Below are 27412 nucleotides of genomic sequence, written 5' to 3' on the forward strand. Positions count from 1 at the left end.
GAGGATGAGAGTGTCAACATCTGACCTTTACCATCTGTCATGGCAGCACTCACCTACTATAGCAGGATGAGAGTAAACATGGTCAGTATCCTTACTCCATTACATGCTGCTTTACCTCTACTCACTGCCTATCAACACAAAGCCCAATGGAGTGGGAGTGAGCATGGTCAGCATTCATAGCCTCCTGCCCTGTTTCTACTCACTGCCTGTCAGCCAAAGCCCAATAAGAGGAGTAAACATCATCAGCATCCAATCTCCTCCACCTCTATGATTGCACTCACATCCTATCAACCCAAGTCCAACAAGGTGGGGGTAGAGTGGATGTGGTCAGCAATACTCCACCACATACTACCATAACTCCACTCACTGCCTGTCAATCCAAGTCCAGTGGGTACAAGTTTACATGGTCAGCATCCATGTTGTACCAGCTCCCATGACCCTACTTACTGCCTATGAACCAAAGTCCAACAGGGCAGAGTACCAACACCATCCTATGACTCTCATTCAATGGGATGCAAAACCTAACCCAACAACAGTGCTTAACTTTCAAGTGTCAGCCAAGGAAGTACTTACCAAATAGCATGTATTCTCTTGTCTAGCTTGGCTGTATTGGCACAATCCATCACAAATTCCTTCACTACACCAAATTGTGCTTCACTCCCAGCTTCAAAACCACATGAATCATGGAACACAAAGCATGGACCACACTTAAAGATCAGCTCATCCTCAATGCTGTGGTATCCACACTAGAAACAATCAATAGCAAGTTATGTTCAATGGGGGGATGATCTCACTGCTAATGAACCTTGCACCATAGTGGCATCAACCTGGATACAGTCAACAACAAGGCTCAAGAAAAGATTGTGCCTCTTACATACCTTTTTCCCTTCACCATTGAAAACCTCTGGTTGATCCATAGTGTTACAGATCCTCTGTAAGATAGTTGTTTTTCCCACATTTGCTCTGCCCATGACAAGGATATGAAAATGGTGGATGCAATCAATATGCCCTTTAGCTTGGGTGAGATCCAAGGAGTAATTGGCTTTCAGAGAAATTGTTTCTGGGACAGTTCAAAGTCCTTGCCTGATATCAAGAAGTAAAATACATACTCATGCATACTGAATCAGTCAATCCAGAGACAAGATTCTCCACAGTGTCCTGGGTAGCATGTGAAAGAATGCTAATGTCACTCAGTGCAGGTGCAAAAATGCCTGTTGGGGTGGAACCACAATGCATAACCTCAGCAAGTGCAGGAGTGGCAATCTCAGCCAGTACAGGGACATGAAGATTCACACTGCCTAGGGAAGACAGCACCCAAATAAATTCAGCCAGTGTAGCTTGCTTTGTCTGAGACATACTTGTTTGAGTGACTTTGATAGAAACTTGTGGAATGACAGCCTTGCTTCACAGAACTCACAAATGCAGCCATAAGTCACAGAGTCTGCTGAACCATCCAGAAGCCATGGATAATGTAGTAAAATTGGGGACTAGTGACTGAAAACAATACTTTGAGCAGCAGATGAGGTGAGAGTGATGGAAAATATGTGAAAAATGAACTGAAGACCCATGTTGTTTCGATGACAGGCACCATTCACATGCCATGTTAGCCAAACACACCCTGTGGTGTGATGCTGGCACATTAACATGTCAGTGCAATTGGAGTTACATTAGCCATGGCCCATTCACATTTCCTTTGTGAGCATTAAGTCTGAGTGACAGCAGCAATAAAGACTCACAGTTGTCATCATCCAAGTTCCAGACTGATACAGGGTCCTGCTACAGTTGCATGTTAGAAGAGAGATGGTAGGTGATTTATCACCACAGTTGAAGAGAAAGTGCCATGATGCAAAGGGTGGACTACCTGCTGACAGAACATTATGCATAGTAATGGTGTGGATGAGAGGACATGATCAGTAAATGCAGCATCAAGTGCCCTGTTCATCAAGTACATGCTGGTACTGAGGGGATTCTGGAAAGAAGCTGGATGGTGTTAAGGAAGGGGTGGTTGTATTCAGTGATGCTGTTACATGGAGGGCCTGCATCATGCCAATGACAGAGACATGTGCAAGGTGGATTAACAGGACATACAATGACAGACTTCAGATAATTTGTGTTGCCTGCAGTACTGACATCACTGAAGGACACCTGACAAGGCAATTACAGGAGGTCTGATTCTCTTGCCCATGATAAGTATTATATACACCAAACAAAATTGTGAGTGATCAATGTCTCAAAATCAGGGTGTGGAAAATAGGATTTTATTGGCATCCCTTAATATGCTGCAGTTAGATGCTACTGTAGTGTCCAGGACCAACTCATCAACCATCCTTGACACTGCTTCTATGGATGTTGAACATGGTTTGTCCTCTGGCAGTACATTTCATTAAATGAGCTTTGATTTATCTAAATCCAGGTGGTCCATCTGTTGATCATTCTATTGTCATGAATACCCTCCAAGCACCTCAGCAGGTCACATCTAGGCCTGACTCATTGACTGTCCCTGGTGTTCCCATCAACATTAATCTGTCTGTTGATCATCCTGCTGACAAAAATACCCTCTCAATGTCCATGCTTGTGTGTCATTGTGATAATGCTCCTATGGATGTTGAACATAGGTTGTCTTCCAGCAGTAGGTTTAATTAAATGAGCATTGATTTATCTAGATACAGGTGGTCTGTCCATCGATTCAACTGTGCTTAATGCTCCTGTCAACATTAATCTGTCCATTGATCATCCCACCAATGCAAATACCCTCTCAAGGTCTGTGCTTGTGCATTATCACAAATTGTTCCATGGACATCGGATTGGTGTGAGCCACCTTCTCACTCAAACATTAGCATTTGAAGCCAGCCAAAGGCTGTGAATGATCCACCCCCTGTTCTCCATCAGTGGCACTGCTCAGCTTTTCTTATGCATCAGGAGGCCATCATGAGCCTGATCAGGTTAGTAGATGGTGTGTACCCCCAAGACAGCATGGACCTGGATGTTCAAGAATCACAGAGGTGCCTTTCCCAGGAGCTGGACCCTTATCATGAGTGCTTGGATGCAATAGTTGATGCCCAATGGGCAAAGCTGAAGGGAGAGCAGGGCTTGCAGTCATTTTCTGGGAGTCTGAACTTGATGCCTGACTTAAGTTACTCCACTGGTTAGTGCATTTCATCACTTGGGATGAAATCATATAATGAATATCCAACAGACCTGCACATTGGCTTCCTTGATCATATCAAAACTGCATCACCACCTGTGTTGGCCTGTATCACTGTTGCTGTCACACTTCACCTTCTGTCAAATATGCCACAAAATGCATCTAATTTCCTGTTGAATGCAATAAAGACAGCCTTTCCATCTTTGAAGAAATGCACTTGTCTAGGAACTGACTTGCACAGAGGTAAACCTGCTGGAGGTTCCCAAGCCATGGGTTGAAAGGGGTCTAAATGAATCACCAGTCACCAGTAGGCATTATTATTTATCCAAATAGTGAACATACCTATGTCATGTCATATGTCCAGGCTAAGAACAACAATATGACCTCTTGCAACTGCAGCAACTCTTTGAGTACTGTCATGAACTGCAATATCCTTGACACAAGCTTCTGACAAAGTAAACATTCCAGCCTTAAAGAAAATGTTCTTCAAAAAGAAATTCAGTTTCACACTTGGAACAGAATGGTGTGGAATATACCCCTTTGTCTGGTTTCTTCCAAAGCTGAAGTGTTCCATCCACACCACCCAATATAAGGAAGCAAGAATTGTAATCTGTAGCATCACAGTACCATTGGATGACCATTATGGGCCCTTGCCTAACACTTATGGATTGTACCTGCTTCCCAGTTCACATGTTCCAAATAATGACATGGCTGTTGTTACCTGCTCTGCATGTTCAGATACAGGTAAAAGGGGATCATTAATTTCCAATCCTTACTGCTGCTTGCAAGGTATGGGGCATTGTCAGAGAATGCAATGGTGTGTATGGACCTATGGTGTCCTTCACTGGTCCAGAGAAGCTTGGTATGAGGGGTCTCCATTGAATTCTTATGGATTAGTGAAGTTACTTACTTGAAGAACATCTCAGACAAAGGCTTTTCAATTATGTAAGATACTTCGACTGGAAGCACCCCAGTTCACCTGCCATGGTGATGCATTATGACTGCTACTTTCCTCCAGTTACTGATACACAGGTCTTTGATGCAGAATGCAGTCCGAGTCCATGGGAAGGTGAAGCAAAATTAACACCAGAGCAGATTTTTGGCTTTGAATTGCCCATCAGTCTGTCATCTCCAGGCAGAGGTATAAACTCTAGACATCAGAGGCCAGAGGATGAGAACAAAGTGACCACTGCTGAGACAATGCCAATGCTTCCTAACTTTGTCTACCAGAGTCCATTGGAAGGTTGGTACTGATAATGGTGACATGAATTGACCATTGGCTTGAATTTTAAATATGTTAGGTCTTGCTCTCATCCCTCATCCCCTAGACTGATGTCAAAGCCAGGCCTAGGTGGGTGGTCTCTGAGGGAAATGTTGGGCTGGTCCGATAGTACCTACAGCAAAGTCCAGGTTGAGATCATGTTTATGCTTTTCTGGTAACATGGTAACACCAACTGAGATTCTGTCATTTAGGATGATGTACATGTGCTTTGCAAGCAGTTTTTCAACCTGACAAAACCATACAGTCAGCAGGATCCTGAGGCTATAGTGAGATATTCATTGGCAGTGGGTCACACAAGCTGTTTAGTTTGCTTCCATGATGCTAACACCTTGCATGGAAGGCTTGTGAAAAGTTTCCCAAAATGGTACATTATGTCTCCCTCTGGCCTGCAGAATCCTTTGCCACCATGTATCTCAAGAACATGGCATTTGAAATGCACAGGAAAGTTTTTTCAGGGAAATGAGAGTGCCCTTCATTGCAGGTCAATGAGTAGACATGACACTTTCTTCATGTGTACAAAATGTGCTCTGCCTCTATGGGGACATCAATCTGATCCTGCATGCATTGCAGGAATTCTAGTAGAAGCTTGTGTAGTTTGATTGTCAGACCCATACGAGCTGTTATGGTAATGAGGTTTAAAGAATGCGAGACACATTGAAGAAATGAATGTATAACAAATGTGCCATTCACCAAGAAATGCCAAGGGTGAGAGAAAGCAGATTTGGGTGTTGGAGCAACAAGCATGATGTCCTGTGCTGACTTGAGCATGAAATCAGCAGGCAGGACAAAACCTTTGTATGTCATCACTGACTGTAATGGGGGTTAAAGACTATTTGCAAAGTCATCAGAGATAGTGATGTGGGAATGATGGTGTACACACAAGAATGAGTGCCCAAGCACCTTTCCAAGCAAGAACTAGAATGAATGTGATCACAACAATCTTAATAGTCCCTGGATGATCTACTTTGTCCAAGTTGAAAAGCTACATCCCTGCCATGAAATACAGTACTCTATGGCTGCAAAACGACCCACCTGTCCAAAAGCATGTTTGATTTCCACATCTGTTTTTGCCTTCCAGAGTTTGATGGTCATGCACATGCTGTGTCCAGCAGCAGATGTTGCTAAGAAATTGTAATTCCTGCCCTGGAAACCACACAGCACCTGTACCATGACACCTACAGAATAAGCAGTTGCTATGAGGTATGTTAGCAGATTGGATGTACTTCCATGATGAAGAGTTTGGACTTGTGTTCCTGTTCTCATGCACCACACCCATACCTTACCATCAGTAGCTCCACTGACCACCTTTTGACCACAATCAACAAAATCAATAGCGCATGGATAATTTCCATTAGAAGAGTCACATGGGAATGGAAATGATAAGGATATGACAGAGTGGCCCACAGGATACAGGTCCAGGCCAGTCATTAGATTGGATATCAAGATGTGTGTCTTGTCTGGCAATAGCACCACACTCCCTCTGTAACCTTGATTGTCAGTTTGATTCCAGATGAATAAAATGAGGACTAACATATGCTGATGCATGTGAGCAGGACAGATTTGCCAAAGCGATTGTGATTTCTGGATGTCCCAACAGCTTGATGGAATATTAGAGGACACTAACAGTGAGATATTCTGATGACATACATCACTCTGTGATTTAGGTAGGCCACAACAACTTGATTCTTGCCTTTGAGGAAGTGTGCAGATCTCGGCTAGATACATACATCTGCCTCTGTTTGATGTGCATCAAGCTCTTTTGGTGCAGGAAGGAGGATTACCATCATATATATGTCTATCATTCAGAAAAGAGCTGTTACTGGTCAGTCCTTGTGACAACTGTAAGTCTACCTTTGTTCAGCTCTCATGCAATGTGGACTTTGCAGCCTACTCCTATTGTGAGGCCCCCAGAAGAAGGGTTCATGTCTAGGCAATGAACAGGTGCCATGATCCCCTTCTGGATGTCTTGTGTGTTGTCCAGGTTCTGGGTCACCATGATTCAGTACAAGTGGTACACTTCCATTGAAAGGGTAAAAAGATATCTGCTCACATTAAGTGCTGGTACAAGTGCCAATTTTCTGTCTTTACACCCAAAGATGAGTCTCGAAGAATGGGAAGAATGGACATCCCACTGCAGGCAAAGTACTGGACTTTGAAGGGACACCCTCTGTGTCATCACTCTTGTGTGGACATCCCAAATAATGAGCTGTAAATCTTTGCTGCCACTGGAAAGATACTTGCCACACAGAGAAAAGGAGAGGCACATAACAGAGTCAGTGTGTCCATCAGCCAGAGCCCCGGCTGGTTGGTACACATTAGTAGTTGAGTTGCTGGTCATGGTCATGAATAAAAGAATATTGAAGAATGTGAGTGTCAAAACATGGCATCCATTAAGCACCATTCAATGCTTTGTCTCTCTTTGAGGTTATGAATCCTTATGGGTGATGTTTGAAGCCCAAATCTCGAGTTCAAAATACAACTCATTGACAGTTATATTCTGAAATTTCTATCAAGGAGAATTGGTAAATGGGTACACATTTGTCTCATCTATCTTCAGTAATCTCTGCTCCTCTGCACAAAGAGAGTCACACCAACCCCTATTGTAACAATCAATGGGTAATCCCATTGGCACTTTGGCATTTGTGCTCATTTTTGGGGGATCAGGGTGGATACAGAATCATGGTGAATTACCCTGCAATCCAATATGACCTGCCTTCACCATTTGGTAGGCAGCACAGGAATCATTGATTTGCTGATACAGAGTGGCCAAAGTGGTGCTTCTCCAGGGTGGAGTTGATACAACATAAGTGCACTGTTCAAGAGGCCCTTCTCCTTCATCTGAGCTGATACCTTTTATCCCAATGTGTTTGAGTAGTGGAGCATGCCTATGCATGCTGGCATCATCTTTTGCCATCACAATATGTGCCTGAAACAACTGTGGTATAGGTGAAATGGGGCCTTAGCCAGAGTCAGTGACATAGATAAAGTGAACCTGCCTGTCACTTTCAGGTGGTACTAGCTGTGGTGACTAGACACCTTTGTTTCTTGGAATATCCACCCTGGAGTTCATCATAGATTTTCCAAAGATGCTTCAATTGCCTGTTTAGTGTGAATATGACATAGTCCACATTCAAGAACTTTTCCAGAATGGGGGGGTAGTTGTACCATTTGTGGTTGACAACTTTATTGATAAAATCAGCAGCTGCAACAGCCTTGGCACAGTTGTTAAAGGTGGATGTCTGCTTTCCAATAAGATCAAAACAGAAATTCTCGGAGGTTATTTCAATGCAACCAGGCAGCTTCTCATTGAAGGCTTTAATTTCATCTTGTGTGGGGGGGAGGGGGGGGGTACTGTGTCCAGAAGTTGTGACGTTGATTCAATTTTGAGGAGGATTTGTAAGTGCTTGTGAAGGTGTTGCTGGACATGGGAATCAGTTACTGAAATCAAGATGAAGCAGATGGAGCTCCAACCTGAAAGATTACTCTGAGGGGATCCTTTGCAAAGGGATCAAATCTGGTGCCTCCCTCGTCATCCAATGCCTCATCATTGGCTTCACTATCATGTATGTTAGTGCCAGGTGACTTCCATTTATGGCGCTTGGTGTTTGTCGCAATGTGTTGATGTACAATTACCAGTCTACTAACTGCTCCATGAATGGCAGTGAATTCTGCTCTAAGGTTTTCTTTGAGGGTCTTAAATGCATGAGATACAACACTGAGAAAGGGCCCATTTTGATCAAGTTTGTCCAATGCTGGCTGCCTTGAAGAAGGGTGAATGCCTTCCATGGATGTCAACCCTGGAGCAGAACCAAAATGCCTATGAATGGAACTCTGTGAAGGAAATGGCACCAGGTTACAGTGACTGGAGTGGCTGCTCATGGAACTTGCAGGCACAGCTGTCAGCCCTGGTATGGGACCAGATTGTCCATGAGTGGAACTCTGCAAGTGCAAGGGCTGTGGGTGATTGGAGTGTTCACTCACAGAATTTGCAGTTTGAATTCCTGTAGGATGTTAGAGGTCGACAAAACTGTCATAAACAGTGGGAACAGACACCTCACACAGGTGTTGGCCCTGATACAGAGCTAGATTGACTGTGGACAGAACTCTGTGAGAGCAATGGTGGCAGATGACTGGAGTGTCTGCTCATGGAACTTGTAGCTTGAATTCCTGTAAGACATTAGAGGTCAACAAAAGTGACACAAACAGTAGCAACAGATACCTTGCACAGCTGTTGGCCCTGGTACAGGGCAAGACTGACCATGAATGGAACTATGTGATGGCAATGGCAGCAGATGACTGGAGTGTCTGCTCATGGAACTTGCAGCTTGAGTTCCTGCAGGACATTGGAGGTTGAAAAAACCATCATAAACAGGGGGAACAGATACCTTGCACAGGTGTCAGCCCTGGTATGGGACCAGACTTTCCATGAATGGAACCCAATGAGGGCAATGGCAGCAGATGACTGGAGTGTCCACTCATGGAACTTGTAGCTTGAATTCCTGTAAGACATTAGAGATCAACAAAAGTGACACAAACAGTAGCAACAGATACCTTGCACAGCTGTTGGCCCTGGTACAGGGCAAGACTGACTGCAAACAGAACTCTGTGATGGCAATGGCAGTGGATGACTGGAGTGTCCACTCACAGAACTTGCAGCTTGAGTTCCTGTAGGTTGTTAGAGGTCAAAAAAACTGTCATAAACAGGGGGAACAGATACCTTGCACAGGTGTTGGCCCTGGTATGGGACCAGACTGACCATGAATGGAACTCTGTGAGGGCATTGGCAATGGATGACTGGAGTGTCTGCTCATGGAACTTGTAGCTTGAATTCCTATAAGATGTTAGAGGTCAACAAAAGTGATATAAACAGCAGACACAGATACCTTGCACAGGTGTTGGCCCTGGTATGGGACCAGACTTTCCACAAACAGAACTCTGTGAGGGAAATGGCAGTGAGTGACTGGAGTGTCCACTAATGGAACTTGCAGCTTGAATTCCTGGGAGACATTAAAGGTCAACAAAAGTGACACAAACAGTAGGTGCAGATACCTTGCACAGGTGTCAGCCCTGGTACAGGGCCAGACTGACCATGAATGGAACTCTGTGAGGGAAATGGCAGCAGATGACTGCAGTGTCCACTCATGGAACTTGTAGCTTGAATTCATGCAAGACATTAGAGGTCAACAAGAGTGACATAAACAGTAGGAACAGATACCTTGTACAGGTGTCAGCCCTAATATGGGACTGGACTTTCCATGAATGGAACTCTGCAAGGGAAACAGTGGTGAGTGACTGGAGTGTCTGCTCATGGAACTTGCAGCTTGAATTCCTGGGAGACATTAAAGGTCAACAAAAGTGACACAAACAGTAGGTGCAGATACCTTGCACAGGTGTTGGCCCTGGTACAGGGCCAGACTGACTGTGAACAGAACTCTGCAAGGGCAATGGCAGCAGATGACTGGAGTGTCCACTCATGGAACTTGTAGCTTGAATTCCTATAAGATGTTAGAGGTCAATAAAAGTGATATAAACAGTAGACACAGATACCTTGCACAGGTGTTGGCCCTGGTATGGGATCAGACTTTCCATGAACAGAACTCTGCAAAGGAAATGGCAGTGAGTGACTGGAGTGTCTGCTCATGGAACTTGCAGCTTGAAGTCCTGGGAGATGTTAAAGGTCAACAAAAGTGACATAAACAATAGGTGCAGATACCTTGCACAGGTGTTGGCTCTGGTATGGGACCAGACTGTGCACTGATGGAATTCCACAAAGGTCTTGATTGGGGGTAACCAGAGTGTCCACCCATGGAACTTGCTGAGAGAAGTGTGGGGGATGCTGTAAATGTGGCATGTATATGGGGAGGGTTAATGGCAGAAGTGCTGGCTTCTGAGGAAATGATGGAGGGTGCCAATGTCACATGCACATGAGGAGGGTTGGTGACAGGAACTGCATGGGGTGAGAGAGCCACCAAGGATGCTGCAGATGTGGTGCATGCACTGGGAACATTGACATCAGAGGATGAGTTAGCGTGCATCACAACCACAGAACTGCTCAATGGTGAGGGAGCCATGGAGGATGCTGCAGGCACAACACTGTCAGTACCAGCACCATCAAAGGACCAAGTTTGTGTTTGCTGTATAAAGGCAGGGGGAGCTTCCTGGTTTCAATTATGCATAAATGTGAAGTTGAAATTAGCAGGCATAATTGGCACTGGATGGCTGGAAGTGTTTAGACCTCTGTTGAGGAAGTCCAACATACTTTCCCTGGGATGTTGGAGAGGTATCCCATTTTCCTGGGGCAACAATGTTAGGGTGGATATATTGAAGGAGATTTAAAGATACTTGCATCACATTCCCTGTCACCCACCACATCAACATCCATTGAAAGATCTCCCTTATCACCACTGTACAAGGGCTGTCCACTAGACCTCTGACACAAGGTGTTAACAGAAATATGTGATACAGTTTAAACTAACCCATTGCTTCCAAAGGTGAAAACAGTCATTTAGCCAGGTCACCCAGTGCCCTACATATCAATTAGCCAATTGTGCTATTTGAAGAAGCCAGACTTACTAACTTTACATCTCTTAATCTGCGGCACCTGCAGGGTGGTCATCATCTTTGCTTCCTGGTGGTGTTGCTTTGCTTCAGGAGGTGGTTCTGGATTCTCTAGAGCCTGTTTTCCAGGTGTAGGAAGGCCACAACATTCATCAGTGTGCTTGCCAGAGACATCACTGGAGTCAACATCCAAGCCTGTTGTCACCATAGCCAGAGAAAACAGGATGGCAAATAATCTGTAATCATACCTTTGTAATATATGTAGTCACAGGGAGTGGCTCTTCAGAGACAAAGGGGACCTTTAACAAAGAATCATCAAAATTAGCAGAAGATGGATGCCAGCACACAGAGTATGTCTCACAGATCTCACTTGACAGTAACAAAGACAATGGCAGGTTGCCTTGTATGATTGTATGGCAGGTGAGGGGATCCAGTATTGCTTCTTACAATTGCAAAGTTGAGGGGGCTGTCATCATACTTAGCATGTTTGTATGTCAGATAACAGATCAGACCACAGAAATCCCATCTAAATCTTGCACTGAAGGACTGGAATGCAGGCAAAACCAGAATGATGACTCATGAGGAAATGAGGGCAGGGCACCAAATCAAAGTTGCAGCTCATGCACCAAATCAAAGACAGCTCAAGCAGGAAAGGGCTGACATAAGCAATCTACTAGCATCTAATGGCACTCTGGGGTATACAAAGGTACATGGGTTATCAGTAAATGCACCAAAAACTTGGAGTCACTAAAGAGAAAAAAAGTAGTGCCTAATGGTATTAGAAAATTATTTGAGCACTATGTAGAACAGTTAGTTTTCAGTATAAAACCAGCAGAATGGAGGGACAGAGAACTGCTCCCAGGATTGGACTAGCACATCATGGGTGAAGAGGCTAGCACGTTGATGCTGTTGATCATCCCCACCACAGAGAGAGTGGTAGTGGAATGCCCAGTAAGCCACAGGGTCACTAAAATGGACACAGTAGAGAAATCTGTTGATGAGTATAATCATGTGCTCCTGGGATCACATTGATAAAAAGGTCATTCCAAAATCTAATGATGATTGACAGGGGACTCACAAAATTGTGTGAGGGTGTAAGAAGGGTACTTTCCTTGACCAAATGTTGGATGAATATAAGGCCATCAGTCTTCAAAAGGAACCAGGCTGAACAGTCAAATGTTTGAGTAATGGAATGCAGAACACAGCATAATGGGAATGACTCACATTGTCCAGGAGTTTCCAATGCAACAAGCATGAGTGATGCCTGTGGAAATGCCAGCATAACTGGTCACAAAGGGGATGGGGGCACTGGGAAAAGCAAAATTCAGTTTGGGTACAAGACAGGGAAGAATTCTGACTGACAAATCAAGTGGGTTGCTGAATGGGAAAGGAGTAGCCTTGGGGAATGTGAATTGCATCAAGAATGACAGTACCTGTGACTGATCATAAGACATGACTGGTGACCATTAAATAACAAGCAGAGGTGCCATTATCCAAGCACCTCCAGTCTCTTTCAGTTGGCTATCTCTAACAAAGCAGACATCAGAATAGATCAAATGATACCTTGTGTGTATTGAGTGTGAACATTTAGCTTGCATCATGCCTCAGAGACTCAGAGGTTCAGAGTTGTTTGGAGTGTAAGCACTCTGTTGCCTTTGAACACTCAAAGGAATGAATAGTTGGCTATCTCCTTGTGTCATAGTGTTCAAAGGCCTGACTTTGAACACTTCAAGCAACCTGTCAATGTGTGACTTCATAAAGTATGTCTATATACTTCCTGTCCACATAGAAATTGTGCTCACAAAGAACCTGCCAATCAGTCTGGATGATAAATATCTGGCTAGAGGCCTCACCCTGAGGCCATATCCATTTGATTTCCCATTTCTTTGTTCTGTCTATGTCTGCCCAGCTATGCCTGCCACCCGCCTGTCACCTACCTGCAACTCACACACTTCTCCATACTTGTTGCATCCCAGGACTACCCCCCCCAGCCAGCCTTCGCCAAGCCTTCCTCCTAACCCCATCATCTCTGACATGTAAATGTCGCAGAAAGGGTTTGAATGAGCTCACCAAAGCTCATCAGGTAATACAATGTTTCCATTGATGCTGCAGTGCTCCATTGAATATGTACATTAATAGGAAGTTGAATGCCTTACAGTGGAAGTCAATAAAGCAAAGGCGAGCATCAGGGAAACTCAGGAGAACCTTGACCACCTCAAGCAAGTTGTCAATCAGGTCAGTCTTATCCATGCCAACAGCTGTTGGTCCCTGATACTCACCCTGATTGACTGCAGTTCAGTATTCACAGAAGCATGGTACTCAAGTGTCCCCTTTGCAGTGACACCATGCAGCAACCATTCACATATGTGTTAGTCTTTGCCTTTGGCTTTACTGTCATGCTAACTCTGATCATGCAGGCTGGTTAAATGTGGACATACATTCTGTCATACTTGCCTTTGGTCTTGGTTCCAGCAGTCCATTGCTAATGCCATGAGGAATTATGGCAACATCACTGTTCCAGAATACCTCAAGAACCATCCATACTCAGTTGGTGACATCAACACTATATTCATGTGTAAATACATCTCATATGTCTTTTATACCTGTCCTGTATGCAGGACCCACATTATGGACAAACCCACTGAAGCCTGGTCCCTCTGGGAACTCATCAAGGGCATCAATTCCACCTTTGGCAGTCCAGAAGACCCAACCGATGACAATGGCATTCAGTTTCTGCAGGATATATGGGCTGATTGTTGGTTTGACAAATGTGAGCTTATCACCATTGATGATTAGATACTTTTTGCACATCCCTATGTAATTCTCAACCATAAATGCATTTGTCTTGAATGGTATCAAAATAGGACATGAATGCCTCCAGATGCATAAGAAAGGCTGAACAGTGCAGCTAATGGAGAACAGCAGGTGGTGTTTGGCTGGCTTTTGAATGCTGATGTTTGAGTGAGAAGGCAGCTTGCACCAATCCAATGCACATGGAACAATTCATGATAATGCACAAGCATGGACCCCAAGATGGTATTTGCATCAGCAGGATGATCAATGGACAGATTGATGTCGATGGGAGCATTAAGGATGGTTGAATTGATGGATGGACCACCTGTATCTAGATAAATCAATGCTCATTTAATTAAACCTACTGCTGGAAGACAACCTACATTCAACATCCATAGGAGCATTATCACAATGATGCACGAGTGTGGACATCAAGAGGGTATTTGTGTCAGTGGGACAATCAATGGACAGATCAATGCTGATGGGAACACTGGGGACGGTCAATGAGTTGGGCCTAGATGTGACCCACTGAGGTGCTTGGAGGGTATTCATGATGATAGAACGATCAATGGATGGACCACCTGGATTTAGATAAATCAAAGCTCATTTAATGAAATGTACTGCTGGAGGACAAACCACATTCAACATCCATAGAAGCAGCATCAAGGATGGTTGATGAGTTGGTCCTGGATGCTACAGTAGCATCTAACTGCAGCATTTTAAGGGATGCCAATAAAATCCTACTTTCCACACCCTCATTTTCCATGGATTGGCAATGTTGCTGTGACAGTTCTTCATCGCATTGATGGCGAGCATGAGTAGACAGTTTCAACAGAACACCCAAGATGGATACACTCATCAGAGGATCTCACAAGTGGCCCCTGCAGCAACTGTGAATACAGCACCAACAAATCTTGTACTGTTGTTGCCTGGCCATGATTGCACTGTAACAAGATACTCAGTACCACAGATGCTAAGGTGAGTTGTTTAATCGATAATGCAGTAAAACAAAACCTATTGCAGCAATTTCCTTTTTTGTAAGGTGCTCATTTGAACACTGAGGGTGCCAGTGGTGTCTGTCCCTATGCAAGATATCACTGGGGATCAACAGTATGGTAGACTATTTCACTGCTCTACCATTGTCATTTGAATGATTGACTGTCTGTGGCAGGATTACCCCAGTGATCACTCACCATATATGAGGGCATCAGGCAGTGACTGTGTTGGAATCTGCTGCAATAGCCTTGAGCCCAAAATGAATCACACCCTTAGCCCCCATTCAACTGACTCCAGTCCATGTGCAGGGCACAAGAAAGGTAAATCCAGCTCTGGACGTCTTCCCATTCTAAGCCATTGACTTCTTCCAACTATCCATGTTCTCGCAGGTCCCCAGTCTCTGCCTCCTTCTCAACCCAATTTAATTGTAAATGCCATTGCTGCAGATACTTCTTCACTGCTCACATCTCCCTTATACAACATGCCACCAACTGCCTTGTCAGTGAACTGACTTCCAGAACCTCTCCAAGCTTGATGCACCCAATGATGGCAACATGGCCAGTATGCTATTACAATGCCAATTTACCCTGCCAAGATGAAGTCCCTTGCATGTTTGCAGTCATTAGTGAGAGGTTTGTAGGTAGGCCACTTGAGGATTGTGCAGTGCACAGCTACTACATTAACAGAAATCATTGACATCTATTTATGTATATGTGCAAACAAAACCTCTGAGAATGGTGCTGAGCTGATGCGCTGTAGCTGATGATGCTTACAGTACTCCTAGTGGCTTGGCTGTCACTACAACATTTGTTACAAGTGCAATGTTGGTTGAAGTGAGATAGCAAGTGAGGAAAAATGTTCAATTTATGCTTGATATTGCTGTGGCACACATGTGACACAATCATACAATTTGCACTTGATTTGCATTCCTTTTGCATGTGCCACCCTGTTTATCATTTGGTAAGGTATCTGCCTAGTAGATAGCATGATGGTATGTATAATTTCATAAAGGTTATTTACCTGCAGATAATTATGGGAAATTAAACTATTGACAAGCTTGCAGATTGAAATGAAATTCAAGTATTGCCCCTGCATTGTTCACACAACCCCACAGACAAAAGTTGAGCTTTGAATCAGATTTTACACTGTAATAATATGAGAACTAGGATGAAACTTAGCCATACTTCATACCAGCCAAATTCTTATGCAAATTTCACAGTTTATATCAATTTGTACTTCAGAATACTGGTGCAGAGAACCTTAGAGCCTGGTCAGCAACTGAACACCTGACATCAACTTAACATGTGTGTCAGTTAGAGTGAAGCAGAGATGTATCAGAGATTTAAAATAGTGATGCTTACTAATTGATATCTAGCACCTCTGACTGATATGGACCCTCAGTGACCTGAAGTTCAGCAGTGGCTCTACCAGTTTATAACATTGATTCTCAGTCTTATCACATGTGCAGCAGTGACTGTCATCCAGCCCCAACAACTCCAAAGAAAGACCCCTGAACCATACCATACATCAGCACTTTCAGGCGAGGCCTGGGAAATCAAACTCCTTGTGGGGCATCCAGAGCAGATCCATTGCGAGCTAGGAATGCATGCATTTGTCTTCACAGAACTCATCACAGAGTTGTGCACTCATGGTCATGGAAACTCCAAGTTTATCTCCCTTGAGGAACAAGCCACTATTTCTTTGTACATGTCTGTCATCAGATTAACTATTTGGCATGTTGGTGGACAGTTTCAACATTTGAATGCAACAATTTCATGGTATGTTTTCCATCATCTTTCAATTCTTTTTTATTCTGATTTTTCACAGATATTTCCGCAAGATGCTGATAATATTTTCTACCCCACCATTTTACACCAAATATGTCCATCTCCCAGATGAAAATAAGATCCACACCTGCATTCAAGACAGCATGAGGTTTTGGCCATTTTTCAAGGATGCAATAGGTGCTTTAGATGGGAGCCACATACATGCAGCCCCCAGCACTACTGACCATGGTACTTTCTGAGACCACAAAGGCTTTATCTCACAAAACTGTCTTTTTGCATGCAATTTTGACCTTTTCTTTACCTATGCACTCATGGGATGGGAGGGGTCTGCTACAGATGCATGTGTTTACCAGGATGCATGTACCAAAGGCCTCTACATCCCTCCTGGCAAGTATTTCCTTGCTGATGCTGGCTTCCCACTGCGACCAGAGCTTCTTGTTCCCTATTGGAATGTCTGATACCATCTGGCTGAATGGCAACATGCACAGCAAAGGTATGTAATTCATTTAAAATCACAGTAACACTGCCTGATCAAATTTATAGGCCCACCAATAAAGAGGAATTGTTTAATTTATGACACACCTCTGCACAGAACACCATTGAACAAATTTTCAGTGTGCTCAAATGATGATTTCATATCTTGCTTCTAGTGCCTGAATATGACCTAGAAACACAAGCATGCATTCCCAGCACACTATGTGCTGTTCACAACTTCATCTCTGTTCACAATCCCACTGAAGGTCCAATCCTGGGATCTGAGATGTTTGGCAGTGGCAGGAGTGTGATCAATGATGATCCAGAAGCAGACTGGGAGAATCAAGATGTGCTGGACATTGAGGCTGAAGCGATGCAAGATAGCATTGCACAAGTGATGTGGATCAATTATCAATGTATCATCAGGGAGAGGGACTACAATCATATTGTGCAGGGTTCAGAGGATGAAGGGGCTGAGGTTGAGAGGGATGATTTGGATGATGATGATGATGATGAGTTGGAATCCTGATTGTAGTAGTCATTTCTTACTTGCAATTTACTGTGTTCACTGAAACAAATGAGATTGATACATTGATGTAGTGAAACATGACAGAAGGTACATATAAATTGTAGTCACAAACTATCATCAATGGCATTATGCATTGTAGGAGCAGTCGAACTACATCTTTGCTTCTGAAGTAAATCTAAGATATACACATGGTGGTGGTCAGGTTTAACTAGTGTCAAAACATCTGAAATATAGTCATCCTTCCTGATGAGTCTGAAAAGCAAAATACATTGGTCAATACTCAGATCATCATGCTCCTCCTCCACAATACAAATGGCACTCTGCTTCTTTGAGCTCAGTCACTCCTCAGCTGGCTGCATTGTACATTTGATGGAGCCTGCCAGCTGGGTAACAGCACCAAGCAAGGTCACCAGAAGTGGGTTGGGTGGCTCTTCTGGTGGTGGTGCTTTTACCCAAGTGTTGCATGAGGAGGACCCTGCAGCAGCAATTGCCATCACATCAGTCATGGACACCACAGGAAGTGGTTCACCTATGTTGGCCCCCCTCCTCTTCTTCACAGAAGGCCTTGCGTCAACAGAGGAGATGGTGTTTGAATATGGGAGCTCCAGAAAATTTGATCTGACAGCAGGGTCAGTGTCACTGATTTTGGTGAAGGGATGCTTTCCCTGGCTTGATGCATTGGAGTGGGTAGGCCTCAGATTGCCAGTGCTAGTACTGCCACTTGTTGGGTGGCTAGGGGAGGAGAGTGTTTGAAAGGAAAACGTCTCCAAATTTACAGAGCTCAGTGATGAGGGAGGGAGGGGGGGTTCCATAGAAATGTCACATTGAGGGCCTTCATCCTCTCCAGCAGTGATGGCAGTAGAGGCAACATTGGTGGCAGCAGACATGGAAGGTGCATTGAATTCACCAGCAGTCAAGGTGGTAGACATGGTGGGGGTGGCAGATGTGGGAGAGGTGGCAGATGGAGCTGAGGTAGACATACTGGGAGCACTGGCATCAAATGCATGGTGACTGCTCACAATGCCACTTGGCATGATCTCAGATATCATATCAAACAGTGACCATCCCCAATTCCTGTATGGACAAAGAGATTTGTGTGTCTAAATTCATGGCTGTCAGTCAGTATCTATAGATACAATGTAACCAAAGAAATATTTGACCTTCATATATTCATCCCAGACCTGCCCCACATCAGTACTGACAATTGCAGCACCATTGTCATTGTCCCAGTGTTTTCCAGATGTACAATACCTTTGAATCTCAGCATATAGCTGCCTCAGCTGAATATCAGGCACTGATCAGTATGATGAAATAGATAATGAAAAAGTGCAACCTACCACCCTCCACTCGTTCTTGCATTGCAATGGTGTCTTCACAGGAGTCCCAGGCATTCAATAGGCTGCAATAGCAGCAGGAAGGTGGTTGTACATTTGTGGCTTGAAATTCCCTGTTCCATCCATTGCCTCTGCATGATGGGAGTGGAGAAACTTGACAAGTTTCTCTTCTTCTACTGGCATCCACTGTGCCACTACCTTGGGTTCACCATTGCTTTTGGGAGGCATCAGGAGAAGGATCATGCTCTGGATGGCCACCACCACCAGGGATGCTAGGATCTCCCAAATGCGTTGAAGATCACTGTGGTCAAATCGATAGTCCATGGCTTGAGAGAACAAGGTTTGGATTTCAAACTCAGTTGACCTGCCCTGCTGGTGTGCCAACAATCCAAATAACTACAACATGGTGATCTGGCATGCATAGTCGGGTTGCTTCGGGTTTCTGAACAGGCTCTTATATTCCTGTGGTGTCATTATGCCTCATTCCGTTCTCCCACTCGGTACCATAGGCTGATTGCCTAACAGGCTTCTCCAATGACAAAACCACTCTACACCTCGTCGCATCCTCACTCACCTACGTGTGTCTGGTGACATACGCGAGAATACCGTCCAGTTGTCCAATTTGCCTTTTCCTTCCCGTGGGCGATCGTGCGTCCTCCAGGAACCGCCATTTACGTCCGATCATTGGCCACACGGACAACGTGCATGAGTGCGAGACTTTGATTCTGATCACGCCCACCCCGTCCCTCTTTCCTCCCTCTGAATCGGTGGCTTTTCTTCCTTACGATGGTCAGGATGGAGATGGGCCTGCCGGAGATCTAGATTTTATTTCCCATCTGCAAATTGCGTCCTTAGATACTGCTTCTGCCTCTGCCTCAGATTTCCCTGCTCTTTCCCCTACTTGGAGTCGTCTCAAGAGACGGGGACGTCACAAAAGATGCTCTCTACCTCCTCACACGAGGATACATCGTTTGGATCTCCCTTATTCACACCATCAGGCCTATCTTTCCTACTCACTCGAAAACTGACATCACCTAGCGGTGGAAGTATGCCAACGATTGTCAAACACTCACGATCATCGTCTTTTACAACTGGGGGGTCCCTCCCTGACGAGCCTCGCTATAGAAGGAGGGACGAGGTCGCTGCCCGGGAAAGTGGTATTTTCCCAATACAAGAGCAAGAAGGAGCACTACCGCGTACGCCATCTGAAACGGCGCCCTCATTGCCTCGGCACACCGTCATCGCCCATCGCGATCCCCCCTCCAGTCTGGGTCCTCCCAAGAAAACTGTTCTCACGGGTTTGGGTGCCAGATTGCATCACGTATTTGAAATCGACGTCGATATTTGCGATGTGGCAAAAATAGCCATTTCCTCTGTTCCTGCAGTCATTTTTGGTGCCCTTTTGAACATCTTGGATGGTCTCTCCTGTGAGGGATTCTTTCTGCGTCCTTCCTGTTCTCTTCATGGACATTTCCACAGGTGGAATGATAATGTTTCCTGCTTCCAGTGTTTTCACTAGCTTGGGTGGAATGGGCGTATCGCTATTTTTCGTCTCGTGAGTACGAGCTTTCCTTTGCTAGTGTCGATGGTATGGCATTCCGACACCACCATCCGACTCGAATCCCGGTTCCACCGCTTTTTTGCTTTCTCGAGAATATGGGCACAAAATTCAGGGGATGGCTTGACACTTGAAACTGAATTCATTTCCAGAGCAGTGACTTCCCTATTCATCTACTCGTTCGGCGGAAGTCAGTTCGCAGGTGCGAATGGGAGTAACATGATCGAGACAGTCGTATGTCCATAACCTTCTCACAATTTCCAATCTGATCCCGCTTCCGATGTCCGAATACTGTGCTTCCTATTGCCTAAATTTCCTGTGAGGGCAGCCGTTTTTCCATATCATCGCGTCGACAATAGAGAGAGATCGGGAAAGAGCACGTGCGTGAAGTGATCGCAACAACGCTTATTGCATTTGCCTTGTCCTCTGTCTTGACAGGTAAGTAAATTTGTCAAACCATAACGCACTTCATCTTGTCTCGATGATGGAGCCTGCGTACCAATAGTTGGCGCGGATGATGTACGGACTGACGTTCCTCCTGCTGGGATACCTACTCTCGGTTTCATCATCGGATTCTTCCCGAGACACATCCTCGTCGGGTGCATAGGTGGAGTTGGCGTGTCCCTTATTTTGACAGAGTGAGCAAAACTCGGATTGACTGGGGCACTTATATTCGGGTCCATCTAATTCTGCCACGTCCGTCGATATGTTAGATTGACAGATAGCACACGTCTGCCCTCCGATGCGCTCGATCCACCTACGTGGGACACCCTTCGATATTTAACGACGAACACACATGCACTTGGACAGTGGATCCCGCCTTTGGCCCTAGCTATCCTGATGAGGGTTATTACACCCCGGTGGAAGCATCAACTCGTGTTTCCAATCTGTGAGTACAGCTTATTTTCTTTCCGGCTGTCAAGTTACTCATACTGCTCATACCCAATCTTTTTTTCGGACAATAGATTTCTTGGTGATGCCGGTGGTGTTTTATGTGATAGTCATCGCTACAGGTCTCGATCCAGACATGTTACGAAGAGACGGATGGCTATTCGATTCTGCAGGAACGACTGGGTCCGAAGGTTGGTATGAGTTCTACACCTATTTCGGTGAGTCTGTCTCTCGTCATAAAATTGTGTATTTCTCGAGTTTTTGGTTTTGCTGTGCCTGGAGACCACGGCTTGATTAAGTAGATACCAATGTGGAATACGTTGCCGACGCAGTTAGCACTGTAAGTGTCACATCATAGACTTGAGATCAACAGGGCCAGAAGGGTTTTCTCGGGATAGGTTGTTTTTTAATATTTTGCATCCGCCCCTCAACGTCCCCGCTTTGTGTGAGTCTAATTTACGGTCTGGTTGTTTCATGATAAGTCGCTGATATAATGAGGGCGATTGGGTCGGTGGTGGAATCATGAGTAGCCATTTCGTTGAATCAAGATATCGACACAAACAAGGAACTCGTCGGGTATGGATCGCCGAATTCGATTTCTGGATTTCTGGGTTCTGTGTATGCTCGTCTCTTTCCTCGTAGTGTGATGTTGCCAGGTCATTCTGACAAATTCGCTCCATTTGTAGGCCCAATTATCTTGTCTACGTCAATACGTTGATGTAATTGTTCCCTGCATTTTTCTGTACTGGACACTCACGCGAAGCTTGTCGTTCGATAGGTTCTACCGTGTCGGAGGAGGAAATAGAATCGCAGGGTTAATGCTTGCTCTTGTGACCCTTCTCATCCCGCTGGTCGGCACGGCACCAGTTGCATACATCCGTACGTCGTCACCTCACTTGAGTTCTCAAATCTCGTTCAAGGGTCCGTTCACTTGCCTGTGATAGCGTTCGTCGTCGTCGGTGCATTAATTTTTGCGCTTGGAATTGACCTTGTCGAGGGGACACTGTGGGATACAAGGTATCGCGTGAGTTGGTGCGTGGCAACATTTTCTTTCCTTTTCCGCAAGGTGGAGGGGGAACGGGTGATGGTGACACCGATTTCATTGCAGGACTGAGTATGTGACCATCGTGAGCATCATGGTGACGATGACTGTGGCATTTCATGATTGGCGTGCTGTTCGGGATAATTGTCAGTTGTGAGTTTTCTTTTCATTTAACTATGATCCCAGCATGTATCGTTCATTCCTTGCAAAGGTGTTTTCTTTGTCGTACAGAACTCGCGGCGGCGGAATATTCAAGCATGCTACCCTGGCAGCGCAACCATGTCCACTGTCCGCCGTCCTGCTGCATACAGGGCCTACATCCACGAAGTCTCGAAACAAACACACATTATCCAACTACAAGGTTTCCTTTTCTTTGGAACGATCGTGCGCGTTGAGGAAAAGTTACGGAGTATTGCTGAGGATCCGGACTGGCGAACCAACCCTTTACAGTTCATAGTCGTAGACTTTTTTTAAGTCTGAATTTAAGTGTGTGAGGGTGGTTCTACCCTATGTTGCACTATTCTAGCGTAGTTTGACGATCTAGCTTTGGCCCCCTGTGGCCTACCATTCCTTACCAGCGAGTGAATGCCCTGATGGCAGACCTGTTGGCCCCCCATCAGTCCGCTGTTCCCGCTGGCTGTTTTAGACACTCTGCCTTTATGGTGAGGATATGGTAGGAGTTTCAATATCGACAGCAAGATATACCGCGCCGACTTTTAGGATCGCATAGAGGACAACGATGGCCATCAGAAACTGTGGCAAGAAAAGAGGTACAATATCATCGGGACAAACAGATAAAGCATCTTTCAAGTACTGTGCGAATTGGTTGGAAGCGGCGTCGAGTCCAGCATAGCTATATACCACTCTTCCATCACATTCAACGGCGACGTTTTCTGGACGGGCAAGGGCACGACGTGCCAGCAGATCGTAAACGAAAGAGTAACGTGCAGGGTTCTCCGGCTCCGCTAAACTGTTGATTTTGACGACAGAGGGGGTTCCTGCGTGAACGCATGCTCGTTCGCTGTCATCATATTGACTTCCACACCAGACAATGAGGCGTTAACGAGGAATTGTTCAAATGCAAGAACGAGGTGGTCGAGCGTATACTGCATATCTTGCACGTCAGAACCGCCGGGAACGAACCTCAATGTGAAGGTGGGGTGTATGAGAGTGTCAGGTGCGGGGGCGTGTCGTATGAGCGGAAATGCGATCACTGAGCTAAGGAGAATAGCGAGAATGCAGGCTCCTCTAGAATCTCTGCAACAGAGTGGATTCCCTCGTTTATCACGCTCTTGGTAACTTCCCAGGTGGCCGAAGCACGAATGGCATCTGGAGCAAGTGGCAGGGACAACTGCTCTCGAGGATAGAGAATCGAGGAGAACCAAACCCGTCGAGGGACGAGAACGATCCCTGGCAGTACCGGTAACATTGTTCTTTAGTGGTAAATCTCGAAGACGTTAGATGACACGCCCTCGGCGGTGAGGATACCCTCGGTTCCGGCATGCTCTGACAGCACCACAGCCCAAGCATACAGCAGAGTCAATCGAATATCCACGTGCTTCATTCGTCCCAGACCAAGATGCTCGAAATCTGTGTGTGTTTCCGTGACTCAAATGGAAGCAGATGCTGAAGGTGCACGAACACATTTAGTGAGAGGGACCGAGCCGAAGTCTGACAACAGGGTGTACCAGTAGCGTTCAGAATCTGCGTATAACTGGCTAGTTATCATATTACACCCAGATGGTGGGACGGGGGAGACAGCAGAGGAAGAGGAGCAACACCAGTCAATGTAGTGAAGAATGCATAGAAGAGAAGAGTTGTCAGAGAGCAGAGGACTTGCAGATAAAACAAGGTGAAATGACCCATTATGAACATCGCCGAGGATATACATTCAAGTAACGTTGCAAGGGGTTCATTCGAAAATGCCATCGACAACATCGTGAAATCGCTGTTCGACGTTTGATGAGGTGAATACGATATTATCGCCACCCCTCCAAGTGGTGTTATAAGATGAACTCCCATGCGGAAAATTGTATAACCGGTATTCTACGAGAGAAGGGCAGGAGCTGAATCGTCGCGCAACATGCCAATCTTGCTCACAGAGTATCCACTATATGAAAAAAGGCTATGGGTGGCAATGGTTTGTCTAGTAGATGATATGAAGGTCAACAACTAGATCCCAGTGCCCTCGAGACGCTGCACAAAGTATGGGCAATTTTCCGTATGTGCATAGGCGAGTGGGGAAGGGATCACTGAGCTTGTGTTCAACGCCTTCAGTTGGGAAGGAAACAGATTGGACTTTGCAGTCGCTAGTTCATAGCACTCAGACTTGCTCGGTTCCCTGTTTTGTGTGAAGGAAAACGTCCGAGAAGCCTGAGGCCGCCGCCGCCGCCACGATCATGGAGCTGCCAAGAGTGCACATGCATGCTGTGTCACCGGATATACCGTGTCAAAAATTGGGGTGGTAGCGATGGTGTGACAGGGGGAGTTCTTGATGCTGGGTCATGATGAGCGTACTTGCTAACCCAAATTCATATCTTGGTAGAATAGCCATGGGGAAGGGAAGTGTAACCGCTAGCCAAGTAAGTTGAGGCGTTTGTCATGGATGTATGCATTAATGATGCGACGCGTGCGCCGTCTTGAACGACGAGCGTGTTGTCGTCCCCATAGAATCAAGCCATCGATGCGATGGACTCGGAGAGACTCTTCAAATCTGTGGATTGCAAGTACGGATGGGGCGGGTACGGGTGACCGTTCTGGACGATGAAAAAGGGTCATAATTTCACCGATGGCGACCTTCTAGACTTCCGACGATGAACTGGGTGCCACCATTTGTGGTTCATGCGACAAGGGATATTTCAGCCGTTCACAATACCCGTTACACATGCAACTAGTGGGCTGCGGAAGACTTCACATTGCTGCGTTATATGAAAGTGACCTGCAGGTCATTCCATACGACTAAACGTAATTCGCAACAAAACATGCTGCATTGAGGTGGGTATGAAGGAAGTACTCTCACCTGACTGCCGAAGTCAGCTTAGCCAGTTGCAACGCACGTTGCCCTCGCCACACAAGACCTCCAACCACGTTACTAACTGACTCTGTCCATCTAGCCCTTCGAGTCTGTCAGAGAAACTCCTTTTCTAGCAGACAGCATGAATTCACTGTACTCGGGTATGCGTACTTGGATTCCACTCACCGATCGAAATCATTTCATAAAATAGGGGTCGATAGGCACGCGTGATCCGAACGAATGAGGAATGCTATATGCACGTTGCAAGGAGGTTCAAAGACGACCCACCTTCAGCACCGCGATAAGCGTGAAAAGTGAAGAAGGTCGACACGTTCCGACACTGATGACACTAAGGGAATATCCGTGGCCAGAACAACAGCCGAATGTTCAGGCCCGTTCGAACCCGATCGCTGACGGATATTGGGCGGAAGTTACACCTCGAGGTCACGGCCTACATACTCTCTGGCCCGAAGTTATGCAGGACCGAACTGAAATGCGTGTGAATGGTAGTCAATTAGCTGCACATGCGCATGCGCTGGTCAGTGCTGCATGAGGTCGTAGGCGGATCGGAGGACAAGCACGCTGTCTTCGTCGTACACCCATGTGGTATAATATTGCCCGCGCATACCGGCCAGGGCCTACTCGGTGGATCGTTGTCTGATCTGTATAGACATATGCGCCAGTCAGTACTACACGAGACCGAAGGTGGATGGGAAAGCGAGCACGCTGGGTTCGTCGTGTACCCATGAGGTGTGATATTATCCGCATATAGCGGTCCGTGCTTACTGGATGGCTCGTCGTCTGACCTGCCATCACTATTATCGTGTTCTTGTATCTCAGTAACGAGGAAAACTGACCTGTTCCTGAGCGAATCGCTTCGCCAGAGTTACATAGGCGTACACGTCACCATGTACTAGCGGAGCTGGCACAGATGCCGATGCGCTTAAATGGGTCCTCCGACTTCTTGGGCGGTTGAAGGCGCGCTTGACTAGGAGCTTGTGGCTCAGATTGATGCGGGCGCATCACCGCCTTTCGACAGAGCAGCCGACCCTGACAATGGAAAACATTCTGATGGGCCGAACGGTGAGACCCCGAGGGTGGCTTCCAGCATTCCCTCAGTCACAGCCTTATTCGCAGCACTATGCGACTCCAAGCATCGGGAGTTGCGATAACCCCAATGTATTCGGTGGTTTCGTTCTCTTCTCAAGTTGTAGCTCAAAGAACCCGATCAGCCATCGGGAAATCAGTTCTGAGCACGTGTATTCCAAATTCGGATGGGTGATGCTGATTGGCCGGACAATTGCAACAACCTACATACTGAGGTCGAACTTCGGGTGCTTTTCCAGCAACAATAGTCGCGCCGACGTTTCTGCTCCCCGGTCTCAGTACCATGCTTGATACATCATGTGCAGCACTTACCGTATTGAGGGGTGTCGGAATCGTTGCCAGGGACGACAGAGTGAGAGCGCTCGTGGAGCGTGCATGACGTCACTGATCACGACACTAGAGACTGCGGGAGGAGGTGCGAGAGGAGGGTAACGATGAATGCTGTGGTTCGCTGACTGATATTTGTGGAGGAATTTACCCCGTTTGGACCACAGCCTCAACGAGCGGAGAAAGAGGGAAGTTCTGTAGTACATTATCATCGATAAGACGCCGCCACCGCCGCGATCATGGAGTACTGTCAAGAGTGCACATGCATGCTGTGTCACTGGATTTACCGTGTCAAAAATTGGGGTGATAGCGACGGGGTGACTCGGGGTGGAGAGTTCTTGATGCTGGGTCATCAGGAGTGCACCTATTAACCCAAACCTCCACCCTCTCGAAATCGCGGCATGGTAGAATAGCCGCGGGGAGGGCGGTGTAATAGGCCAAGTAAGTTTAGGTTTCTGCCATGTATGTATACATTAATGATGCAACGCGCGCGCCGTCTTGAACGACGAGCGCATTGTCGTCCCCATAGAATGAAGTCGCATCGATGCGATGGACTCGGAGAGTGTCTTCAAATCT

At 45.9% G+C, this 27412-nt stretch overlaps 7 protein-coding genes across 7 annotated transcripts; 3 read left to right on the forward strand and 4 right to left on the reverse strand.

The window, feature by feature from the left end:
* Positions 1–569: 569 nt before the first annotated feature.
* F5J12DRAFT_727142 (uncharacterized protein) lies at positions 570–992 on the reverse strand (the record flags this gene model as incomplete). Its single annotated transcript, XM_051741780.1, has 2 exons — positions 570–746; positions 828–992. Coding segments are annotated over 2 exons (342 nt in total), but the record flags the coding sequence as incomplete, so codon positions are not given.
* Positions 993–2225: 1233 nt separating this feature from the next.
* F5J12DRAFT_786228 (uncharacterized protein) lies at positions 2226–3150 on the forward strand (the record flags this gene model as incomplete). The annotated part of the gene is made up of 5 exons (XM_051743391.1): positions 2226–2358; positions 2414–2525; positions 2616–2629; positions 2664–2760; positions 2847–3150. The coding sequence occupies 5 exons, from the start codon at positions 2226–2228 to the stop codon at positions 3148–3150; spliced, it is 660 nt and encodes a 219-aa protein (XP_051595552.1).
* Positions 3151–5492: 2342 nt separating this feature from the next.
* On the reverse strand, positions 5493–6026 carry F5J12DRAFT_691269 (uncharacterized protein; the record flags this gene model as incomplete). The annotated part of the gene is made up of 2 exons (XM_051740387.1): positions 5493–5602; positions 5651–6026. Coding segments are annotated over 2 exons (486 nt in total), but the record flags the coding sequence as incomplete, so codon positions are not given.
* A 1845-nt stretch (positions 6027–7871) lies between these two features.
* Positions 7872–11193, reverse strand: F5J12DRAFT_786230 (uncharacterized protein; the record flags this gene model as incomplete). Its single annotated transcript, XM_051743392.1, has 14 exons — positions 7872–8224; positions 8409–8428; positions 8520–8594; positions 8813–8926; positions 9018–9092; positions 9184–9258; positions 9516–9581; positions 9643–9756; positions 9848–9922; positions 10141–10263; positions 10687–10720; positions 10770–10857; positions 10904–10953; positions 11001–11193. 14 exons carry the CDS (start codon positions 11191–11193, stop codon positions 7872–7874), a joined length of 1455 nt encoding a protein of 484 aa, XP_051595554.1.
* A 6709-nt stretch (positions 11194–17902) lies between these two features.
* On the reverse strand, positions 17903–19222 carry F5J12DRAFT_965695 (uncharacterized protein; the record flags this gene model as incomplete). Its single annotated transcript, XM_051749999.1, has 4 exons — positions 17903–18664; positions 18767–18858; positions 18902–18963; positions 18993–19222. 4 exons carry the CDS (start codon positions 19220–19222, stop codon positions 17903–17905), a joined length of 1146 nt encoding a protein of 381 aa, XP_051595555.1.
* Positions 19223–19385: 163 nt separating this feature from the next.
* F5J12DRAFT_860616 (sulfate transporter family-domain-containing protein) lies at positions 19386–22501 on the forward strand. Its single transcript, XM_051746856.1, has 14 exons — positions 19386–20325; positions 20378–20453; positions 20609–20690; positions 20816–20894; positions 20962–21094; positions 21170–21345; positions 21422–21573; positions 21650–21687; positions 21746–21792; positions 21878–22066; positions 22126–22231; positions 22295–22375; positions 22420–22427; positions 22460–22501. The coding sequence occupies exons 1-10, from the start codon at positions 19836–19838 to the stop codon at positions 22063–22065; spliced, it is 1461 nt and encodes a 486-aa protein (XP_051595556.1). The 5' UTR covers positions 19386–19835; the 3' UTR covers position 22066; positions 22126–22231; positions 22295–22375; positions 22420–22427; positions 22460–22501.
* Positions 22479–23000, forward strand: F5J12DRAFT_860627 (uncharacterized protein). The gene is made up of 2 exons (XM_051746857.1): positions 22479–22542; positions 22601–23000. Exons 1-2 carry the CDS (start codon positions 22509–22511, stop codon positions 22861–22863), a joined length of 297 nt encoding a protein of 98 aa, XP_051595557.1. The 5' UTR covers positions 22479–22508; the 3' UTR covers positions 22864–23000.
* The last annotated feature ends 4412 nt before the right edge of the window (positions 23001–27412 follow it).

The sequence above is a fragment of the Pisolithus orientalis genome (genome assembly GCF_024613125.1).
Source record: "Pisolithus orientalis strain OTSU chromosome Unknown F5J12scaffold_52, whole genome shotgun sequence".
In the NCBI taxonomy this organism is placed as follows: Eukaryota; Fungi; Basidiomycota; class Agaricomycetes; order Boletales; family Pisolithaceae; genus Pisolithus; species Pisolithus orientalis.